At 38.4% G+C, this 10,975-nt stretch overlaps 1 protein-coding gene across 1 annotated transcript; it reads right to left on the reverse strand.

Annotated features, from left to right (window-relative positions):
• Nucleotides 1-784: 784 nt before the first annotated feature.
• LOC143913298 (vitellogenin-like) lies at nt 785-8,962 on the reverse strand. The gene is made up of 12 exons (XM_077432995.1): nt 8,880-8,962; nt 8,766-8,792; nt 8,452-8,678; nt 8,119-8,373; nt 7,816-8,043; nt 7,430-7,740; nt 4,864-7,344; nt 4,549-4,762; nt 3,267-4,446; nt 2,226-3,191; nt 1,185-2,146; nt 785-1,090 (listed from the first exon to the last, which is right to left on the reverse strand). Exons 1-12 carry the CDS (start codon nt 8,908-8,910, stop codon nt 938-940), a joined length of 7,035 nt encoding a protein of 2,344 aa, XP_077289121.1. The 5' UTR covers nt 8,911-8,962; the 3' UTR covers nt 785-937.
• Between the last annotated feature and the right edge of the window lie 2,013 nt (nt 8,963-10,975).

Genomic DNA, 10,975 nt, shown 5'->3' on the forward strand with positions numbered 1-10,975 from the left:
AATAGTATTACGTATTTCATAGTTTTAAAATTAGTATAAAAGTTCGTAAAATTACTATTTATCGTATAAAATTCGCAGTACGTAGAATATTGATTATTTATTTTAAATTTTGATTTTTTTTATATATTTTTCTTACATTACATAGATTATACAAAAGGTATATGATGTAAATCGTATCTTTAAGGAAGAAAGCATTTTATTGTATATAGTTTTAACGTAACATTAAGCTAATTTTAATGATGAAAATTCACTGACGTTTTGATTTATTTGTCTGAAATGAAATCTCAATGCACTGTTAATAATTTTAGTGTTTCAAAATTATTTCTTTCCGAAGTACAATATTTGCTTGTAAAAAAGCGGCAATATTCAATAGCACCATTCAGTTTGATTTTTGAAATTATATTGTTATTATATTATATATCCTATTTGTTATAAATTATTCTAAATTATGTTTCCAATTTATTTTTTATATAAAGTTTCAGTCGATATGAGCTATACCTTTTATACATTCAACTAGATAATTTTTGTATAAAAGTAAACTTCACGAAAGAAAAACAAAATAAACAATGATAGATTTTCACGTGTAAACATTGACGAAAATAAATTTTGGAACATCAGAATATATGTGTACACTTGTATATACAATGTGAATTTAAATATATTTAAATAACATATTTATTTAGTTTTTGCTTTTTCCTTTCAATACAACACTGCCCAAACTCCTAAATTTGATCAATTTTTATTCAGGAAATATTTCACGGATAGATTTGAGTAATAAGAATCGTTTAATTTTTAATTGCTATTTATTTGATAAATAATATATCATATTTACACTGTAATTTATATGTGGATACATAACATATTCAAAAATAATTCATGAAATAATACAACTAGGAAGAAATCCTCGGTTTGCCGTTTCGGGGTTTATCGTATGGTATTAATGGCCGCCACATTTTGTGGGTGCTGCAAAGTACACTTTTTTCGTTTCAGGATATTTCTTGGGGTCGATTTCTGGATTGTTGCCTTTCTTAATTTCTCGGGCGAGTTTGCTGAATTCCAAGTCAGTGCAAGGTCTGCAATGTACTGGAGTCTGAAAATATAAAAAATACATTTACATTAAATATACTACTTCTAAATTGTTGCTACAAGAATTCTTATGTTTGTAGGTGGATTCAAACACTCACCGGCAATATCTGCAAGTTGTTTCTTCCTCCGCATTGCTTCGAGCAGGCCGGCAGGCGGGTGTATGTGATGCATAACTGTGTGAGGTCATCTACGAGTTGGACTTGTCTTTGCAGTTGGCAATTTCCTGGAGTGTGTTTCCTGTAAGTTTTGGTCAAGATGGCATTGGGCTTTCCATTTTCACCAGGGATGGTTTCTTCAGAAGATGAAATGATTTCAGAGTCGGATTTAGGATTGGTGGCTATTTTGTGAGTGTGTTCATCACTTCTGTCATTATTGTCACCGCTGCCGCTCGTGAATCTGTTTTGGTTGATTGAGGGTGGGACCCATTGTCTGCGGATGCATGTAGCTTGATGGTATTCCTGTTGGCGTTGTTTAGTTTTAGCGTCACACTTGGGGTCGACCATAGCCCAAGAGTCTCCGAAGTGTTGATGTTCGCGAACGAAACAGCTTTGGGGTGTAGCAAGATCATAGAGCTGCTCTCCGCTCATTCCACCGCAAAGACCTTGGGTGTGTCCACTGAAGTAAACGCCTGGTTGCACCAGCACTCGTTTGACTCCATCGTAGACTACGCGCAGGTTATCGTCGTCAATCTTCACGACAAACTCGCCACTTGGGAGCACAAATGCTTCGAGGAGCAGAATCTGTCTGTCTTTGCTCCACAGTTCGTACGTGTGGGATTCAGTCAAGGCGACTGTCTTGCCGTTGACTTTGATACCCATATTTTCAATGTCGATGGTAATGAACTCGCCGGTTCCGGCTCTGTACCAGATAGACGTTTCTTGTTGGCCGTTGACTCTCCGGGTCCTTATGTTGACCTTTCTGGAGTGGTCATAACTTTGTCGTATTCCGTTTTGAGCCTCTCGGTCGCTCTGCATCAATACGCGGTCGCAGCCAGGTACTTGGTATTCATAGGAAACGTTGCTGAACGTATTGATCCTATTGCCATCAACGACACAGGTTGCTGCAAAGAAACAAATAACATAAGAATCAATCAACCTATCATTAATTAATGAAATAATCATCACATTGTAGATACTAACGGTTGAATTGACGTCCATAGAATTGTTTTAGAATGCGACGGTACATTGGGACAGATGGTTCTCTAGCAAAGACGCTCTTGACATACGGGCTGGTCACTGGTACATTCTTGTAGGTAATGCGTGCTGAAGGTAACTGCATTGAAATATTCATTGCGCTCAAGTCAGGTCTGAGATGCACATCCAACTCCATCTGTTGTTCCTTGCCTTTGTGGGTGATCCAGTCTTCTTCTATATACTGGTAGCCCATTTGGCGAGCTATGTTGTGGAAATTGGTGAGGATATGTTGTAATCTAGAGCTGATATTTCTGTATGAAGCTCTCATGGTAACCCTATCGACGGTGCTCTGGAGAGTTACGGCCTTGCGGCAAGCTGGCATCATGAAGTCTCCCTTCTGCATTTCCTGTTCGCACTGTTTGATCATTGGGTGCTGTTTCAAGTATTCTTTCTGTTCGGGCGATTGGTTCATATTAGCTCCAATGCTAATCTGACATTCATTGAAGATTTTCCTGCCATATATGATTTCCAATGTACCTTCAGGATACTTGTTGCACTTCTGAACCTTATTCAAGTTGGTAATAGGGGAGTTGGGGACTTTGGCGGCCATTACAGCATTAAATAAGAATGAGGTGTCTCGGATAGAATTTTTGTTATAGTAGAGGATAGCCTGAACCTTCTCATCGACAGAGCTCTGGCAGTATGCGAAGGTCATGGCATATCTTCCAGTTTTATCCTTTCCGACGAATTTAAGTCCTAAATCAATAACAAATGCTCGTGGATTGCTGATACCAGATGATACAGTGTTCATCATCTTCTGTCGTCTATTTTGACTGTTCGGGTTGACATCTTGAGACATTTTAGTCACTTCTTCGGATGGAATCAATGGTTGTTTCCTTATTTTATCTTCCTTTTGATTTTGTTGGTCTTGCTGATCTATAGTCGTAGTTTTTTTATGGCCATTTAGGTTATCTAAAAACCAAAATGATTTATTTATTAATACAAAATTTAATTTAAAAAAATATTTATGATATATCTTAAACTAACCGTAATTTACACTGAAGATGATTTTGCGAGCGGGGGATGCTTCAGCCAAGTAGGTGATGTCAGATCTATAGTACTCAGGATTTCTGACGTGCATATTGAAAATGGTTGGAATGATCTTTTCTTTCAATGGTAATCTGTATCCTGTACTTCCTTCAAATTTATCTGAAGAACTTTTAACTTCAAAGACCATGCCCTCTTCGTATCCGTACCTTTCGTCCATTTGGAACTGAGGTTTTCTCTTAATCACGTGCGTGCTTTTTTGTTGTAACACTGGCTTCATCACGTTCCTATCGGTGATGGCTGTGAATGGTGACACACTGTGGTGCACGATGAGAGTGTTCTTGTCGCCATTGAGAAGACTCATGGATACAACAATGTTACTGTTGACGACGTCGATATCGGCATCAGCTCTGAGTGGCACATTCAATTGTTTCTTGATGATTACTCCAGCGGTGACGTGTTCGTTATGTTTGTTGACAGTGTTCACGAATCCAATTTTTCCTTCGACGTTTGTGGTGTACAAAAGATTGATGCTGCTGCTGATGTTGACGGTTCGTGGGATGAAGCTACCTTCTGGTTTGATCTGGGCACGAACGTCACCTTGGATTTTCACCAAAGTTGGTGTGGTGTATCTGAAGTACAATGGGACTCCCATAACCAATGGGAACATGATGACTGCATCTTCTGTTGTCAAAGTCTTAGTATAATCGTATTTCATTTCATTGTTATTTCCTTGGAACATTTTTGGGAATTCCATCAGTCTTTCTTTGTCGATCGAGAAGAATCTTTCCTGGCCGAAAAGTTTCAGGAAGAGATTGCCTTCGAATGGTTTCACATGTCGCCTTAGATAATCATTTTCAGGTCCGTTAAATAACTTGACGATTTCATCAATACGTTGTCCTTGTCCTTGATGTTGTCCTTGTCCTTGATGTTGTCCTTGTCCTTGATGTTGTCCTTGTCCTTGATGTTGTCCTTGTCCTTGTCCTTGATGTTGTCCCTGTCCTTGTTGTCCTTGATGTTGTCCCTGTCCTTGTTGTCCTTGTCCTTGTCCATGAGGATATTGTCCGTGTTGTCCTTGTCCTTGTCCATGAGGATATTGTCCGTGTTTTTGTCCTTTCGATACGATTTCAGCATATATGATATCTAATAATTGGCTAACACTGGAAACAGAACTTTGCACCTAAAATTTATAAAAACATTTTCAGTTGTTAAATCTGCTCCATTCAACGGAATATAGTATATTAAAAAATATTCCTTAGTATGAAAATCTTGTGATGAATACCTTGAGTGGGCTGATCCAAGCTCCAAGCTTGCTCCTCCATTTCATTGCAATGGATTTAGGCAGAATGCTATCTTCACTTCCGATTTGGAAGTAGGACAGATCGTAACCGATATTTTGATCTTCAGATCTATAGCTCCTCAATACGACGTTGGAATATTTGTATCCATAGTGTTCTTTGCTCAACATACTAGTAGCGGTACGAGCGTTTCTTGCCCTTAATTTGAAAACATGAAAAATATTGTATAAAATTTATCCGACAAATATATGTGTAACAGTTGATCAAAATAAATATTTAAACACGTTAGTTGTACTTACAACTGCTCACATCCAGGCTGTCTCAATCGCGCAGCATCGCTAATCGCAGATTGAATTGCAGATCGAACGTTCCTGTTGCTATCTGTGTGGGTAGCTTTCGCCATCGACATCAACATGGAAATGGTGGGTCTAGCTTTAAGTAATTTGAAGATTGCAGCAACGCGAACTTCGTAGTCATCACCTTGGTTGTTGTAAATGTTGAATAAGGTATATCTGACTTTTTTGGGGAATTGTTTTGCGACTTTTTCAAGGTTTTGAACCATGTGGGTGCGCAAGAATTTGGTCGTACGTTCATTGCTTTCCAAGTATGGTGCAAAGACTTCTAAGATTTTAGGGTGAGCCAAATTTCCGATGGCTTCGATATAGACTTGAGCTTTGCGAGTGTCTCCTTTAGCGACAGCCGCTTCTAATTTCGGTTTCAAAACGGACAAAACGTTAGATAAGATTTGTTGTTGGTCTCTGGGCACGAGGCGGCCGAAGATGTGTTGTGGGTAGAGATCGTGCGCTATTCTATCATTAACGTAAACCTTATTAATAAGAGCTGTCGAAGCCAATAAAGCGGTGGTATTCAAATGTTCCTGATTTCTAACATCGTTAGAAGCTGCGAAAGCGAAGAAATCAGAAACTATTTTTTTGGTTGGTTGACGAAGCGTCTTTGGGAGAATTGCTACCAATTCAGCGGCTTCTTCATTTTGGACCTTTTTCGATTCAATCATTTTTCTGACTTGATTGAAGGCTGGACCAGTTCCGGCCAGAGCCAATGCATCGCGGTAAAGCTTCCAGGCAGTACGGGCAAGTGGATCTTGGACATTGTACATTTTATCGGTGGTTTGTTGTAAATGTTTGGAATCCATTTGAGATACAGCATTGACGAGTAAACCTAGCTTACTGGTTGTATCAACATCAGGCATTTGACCAGGTCGTTGGAGTTCCGTTGCGATTTCTTTAGCAATGTTAATTGTGTTTTGTACTTGAGCTGGTTGTTGTTGTTTGTGTTCTTCGGGCTGCAAGTAAAGTTTATTGGTGATGAGTTCTCTATCATCAGGCACACTATCCCATTTATCGCTGCTCTCAGAACTGCTGTATGAGCTACTGGATGAGCTGGAGGATGAACTAGAACCGCCTGAAGTCTTCCTTGGTCGTTTTCCGTCTTGCCACTTCTGACTTGGACGATAATGATGATTTCCATGTCCTGAATGGTGACCCGATTGTGGGAATTGTTCGTGTCCAGGTATATGCCCACCGTTCTGCCCTGGTTTATTTCCATGGTCGTGTCCATGAACTTGTCCTGACTCATGACTTCGTCCAGATTGACCGTGTCCGTGATATTTTCCAGGTCGTTGACCTTGTCCTTGTCCGTTTCCATGTCCCTGTCCGTTTCCATTTCCATGGCCCTGTCCATTTCCATGGCTCTGTCCATTTCCATGTTCTTGGCTATTTCCATGTCCCTGTCCGTTTCCTTGTCCTTGACCGTTTCCTTGTCCATGGCCATTTCCATGTCCTTGTCCCTGGCCATTTCCGTTTCCTTGTCCTTGGCCATTTCCGTGTCCTTGTCCCTGGCCGTTTCCTTGTCCTTGACCATTTCCATGCCCTTGTCCCTGGCCATTTCCGTGCCATTGTCCCTGGCCGTTTTCGTTTCCTTGCCCTTGGCCATTTCCGTGTCCTTGTCCCTGGCCATTCCCGTGTCCGTGTCCTTGGCCATTTCCATGTCCTTGTCCCTGGCCATTTCCGTGTCCTTGTCCCTGGCCATTCCCGTGTCCGTGTCCTTGGCCATTTCCATGTCCTTGTCCCTGGCCATTTCCTTGTCCTTGTCCTTGTCCTTGACCATTTCCGTGCCATTGTCCCTGGCCGTTTCCATGCCCTTGTCCCTGGCCATTTCCGTGTCCTTGGTGATAACCTGGTCCCCATTGTTGTGCATGTCCTTGTCCCTGTTCTTGTCCTGGTTTTTGGGCTTGGCCTGGACGGTGTTCATGACCTGGACGTTGATTTTCGTGGATCAAGTGACCATGTCCTGTACCTTGCCATTGCCATTGTCCCTGTCCTTGTTCATCTCCATGTCCCTGTCCTTGTCCATGTCCCTGTCCTTGTCCATGTCCCTGTCCTTGTCCATGTCCCTGTCCTTGTCCATGTCCCTGTCCCTGTCCATGTCCCTGTCCCTGTCCATGTCCCTCTCCCTGTCCTTGACCGAATCCCCATTTAAAGTCATGTCCGTGACTATTATTGGGCCTATTAATGTCCCACCCAAAGGAACCATTCACCTTTGGTATCAAACCTGGAAGTGTTATATTTTCTATATGCCAGTTTTCTGGTTGCGCAACATCTAATCCCCAGTGAACAGACGAATTTTTTTTGTTTTGTTTATCTCCGAAAAGGTTAACTTCATGTGCGTTGTGTATAAGTGGAGAGTCGTTTTGAGGATGCTTTTTGTGGTTATGTTCTTTGTTATCACAATCCTCTTCACGGTGATTTGGGTCAACAGATCTGAAAATATTTGAAGTAAAAATTTGCGAAACTCTGACATACCTATTATTATTTTGTTTCTGCATTTGAAAATATTGTGACTTACCTGCGGCTTCTGCTTTTAGCTCCCTGGTTATGCTGTTGATTTTTGATAGGATCCGATGTTTTTTGGTCCTGGGAGCCTTTGTTTTGGCTCGAGGCAATGCTGTACATGAGATCTCCAGCTGAACGTGGTGACGATGGTTCTCGAACGGTTCCACTACCGTCATTGATCGATGTCAAAGTCATGTTGACGCTGCTGATAACCATTCCATTATTACCATAGAACAGAGGTCGAGCGGCCACGCGATTGGTGAAAGAAGCTGAATAGATGACATCGCTGAATCTGTCAACGACGATGCGTTGGAATGAAGCACGCTGAAACAACAAAATACATTTAACGTTTTAATTTTCCGCCACAACAGTCTACATGTATTACAATATATCACTTACAGTCATAAAGTTATCTTCTACGTTGGCAGTGCGTTCCCAATCAGAACCTTGAGGCACTCCGGAACTATATTCCACTCGTCGTTTACAGTCGCTATAGCTTCTGGTCTTAGTGATATCCAAAAATTGTCGGTTATTTTTCTTGGCGAGTTTGTCCAATTGGACCAACGGGGCAAGTTTGACATCCTTCATCATGACTATTTGAGGTAATGGTGAGACAGTATAGAGAGTCTATGTAACAAATTAGCACAAGTTTAAAATTATATCCATTCATAGCAAAAATAATCAAACGAATACAAAACTCACGTTACACTTTCCAGTGACGTCAGTTTCCATTTTGCGGTAAACTCCATTGGTTTTGTCGTCGTTGACGAAAGTGTTACTCTTGTCGACTAAGTTGCTGTTGCTGATGTCGTATTGGATTGCGCTCAACATACCCTTGAGAAGATTCTCCTCTTGGACTCTCATATCCTTAGGTACAAGTAGCTCTTTTACGAGTCCATTGTTCATTAGAACAGTGAACGGGTGTTCGATAGCTGGGTATGGTTGATATTTGACGTCCTTTAAGTTGAATATAAAAATTAGTTCAATTATTTTTGGTTAATTGATGGAAAGTTTGCTTTTTCTGGTTCATCTCACCTGTGGCATTGGTCCGCCCCAGCCGCCAGACAAGTGATGGTTCACTTCTCCATAGGAGGCTTGGGTGAATTGTCCCAGAATACGGTTTTTATTCGATCCAAACTCCAGCACTAATTTTCCTTTCAGTTGAACTCCGGCCCATTTTCCTTGGGCACTTTCTCCCCCTCCAGACACGCCGAAAGCTGTCAAGGTGCGAGCATCCACCTGGTAAGTCCTTCTAAATTGTGCTATAATTAAAAATAAATATTTTCAATTTAAATCAACTATTTATATGCTATATAAAATAAAAGTAAATGTTATCTCTAAGTACTTACATTCAGAGGTAGCAAAAGTGACTGCGACTAAAGTGATAAAAAAAATAAAGAAAGAATAAGTTATTACAATGAAACTAAATACTTATATGTATATTTAATGTTATTTTAATTTACCGAGCGCCAACAATACGAAGGCGACCCTCATTGTGAGGAGCTCCTCTGGCTTCTTCTCACCAGTTGGAGTCTGAGGATCTGTTGCCTTTGCGGCGCTTATATTCCATCGATTCGCTGAATAAGCTTTACACATTCGCCAGCAATAGACAACATTTTCATTCCAGTCAGATATTGTATAATTAACATACTTGGATATAAATTTAATTTTAATTAATCCAAGTAATATATTATATTATATACCATGTATCATTATCCAAGTGTTCTTAAATATTTTTAACATCGCGACATTTGATTAAAAAATAGTTTTTTCTATAATATGTATACTTACATACATTGAAGATGTTTAATAGTTGGTTCGTCCATACCTATACATAAGTACATAGATGACACTTTTTTTTCTTATTTATTATTTATGAAAACTCAAATTATTCCAGCTAACGTCTGAAAATACCAGGAGAATATTATATACATACAGGTGTACAATAATTTATACAATTTCACTAAATCTCGATCACGGAATATCTGGCAGTCAAAAATTCCATCCATCGAATGTTAACCACGTGAACTAATACACTAACGAGAATTCGAGTGCCAGATATTCCGTATTCGCAATTTTTGCGGCAATGATTATCGTACGCGCGATCGCAATGTGCGAAATAATCCGATTACCAATTTATACATACATACATACATACATACATACAAATAATAAAATATTTTCTAGAACTATTTTGATTTTCAGAAATATTTAAAGCAAAAATCTTTTACGGGTTTTAACTTAAGTAATTATTAGTTTTTAATCAAAATTATTTTATTACTGATTAATCTATTTGGTAAATTTACACAAATGTATTTATGTATTTCGATTGGTGATATTTGCTATCCAATAATTTTAAGTTAATAGGTATAATATAAAGAAATCTAAAATGCCTGAAGTAAAATATCTTCGATTAGTTTCTTTCGAGTGATGACGTATCGGTGCGAAACTTGGATATTGAACAACAGAATGCTGCATAATGTCCAGTGCAGTCAAAGAAGTATGCGACGTTGTATTCTTGGCATAACAAGGAGAGATAGAAAACGGAAACGTGAGTTAAAATTATGATGGTAACGAGATTGAAATGGCAGTGAGTAGGTCACGTAGTTATGCAGAAGAGCGGACGATAGATAGACGAAAGAAGTGCTCGAATGGTACCCGAAAGAATGTAAAATGGTGCAAGGAAGGACGCAGGGGAAATGGGTGGATGAACGCGGAAAAATGTGTGGGAGATGGATGAGAGTTGCCCAAAACCGAGACGAATGAAAGCATGTTGGAGAGGCCTTCATCCAGCAGTGGCTAATGGCTTATTATTGTAATTATGATACAAAAAAGTGTACAGAAAAATTTAGTGGTCAAATAAAAATACATTGTAAATATAAAATGCGGTTTTATTTTATATTATATTCTGAATTTGGAATATTTTTCATTATATTTAATATTTTGCAACAGTAATAAAATGCTTCTTTTCAAAAAATTAAGTATATCTATGTTTATAGAGATTCTGCACCAAATTTCATGATATAATTTTACAAAATCTATGCTTTAATCATTTATAATGTCAAATTTTCAATTTTCAATCATCAGATTTTGATTATAGGCGGATGCTTTTTAATTATTATGTATTTATAATGTTACAAAGCATAAAAAAAATATTGAACCTAATAAATAATCCAAAAACCAATGAAAACCCAATTAAAATTTTTTTAACTGATAAATAAATATAAATTATTAGAATGTATTCAAAATAAAACTCGATGAAATACTTTTTACTGGAATTTATTATCAATATGTACACTAAATATAATTAGAATATCTTAGTTTATATAATGCCGAAGAAAAAGGTTTACGATACCTCATTTTCCACATGTTTTGAACTTCACTTTACATGCGGTGGAGAAAATGCAAAGGCAATAGAAATATTTGTTATCTGTCTTTACCATTCATAAGCTCTATGTATTAGCTAAAACTGTGTGCTATTTTTTTTTATTAAAATTAAAAAATACACATTGTTTTATTTCCATTAATTAGATTCATTTGATATGTACATAGAAGCATC

This window comes from Arctopsyche grandis, chromosome 6 (genome assembly GCF_051622035.1).
Source record: "Arctopsyche grandis isolate Sample6627 chromosome 6, ASM5162203v2, whole genome shotgun sequence".
NCBI lineage: Eukaryota > Metazoa > Arthropoda > Insecta > Trichoptera > Hydropsychidae > Arctopsyche > Arctopsyche grandis.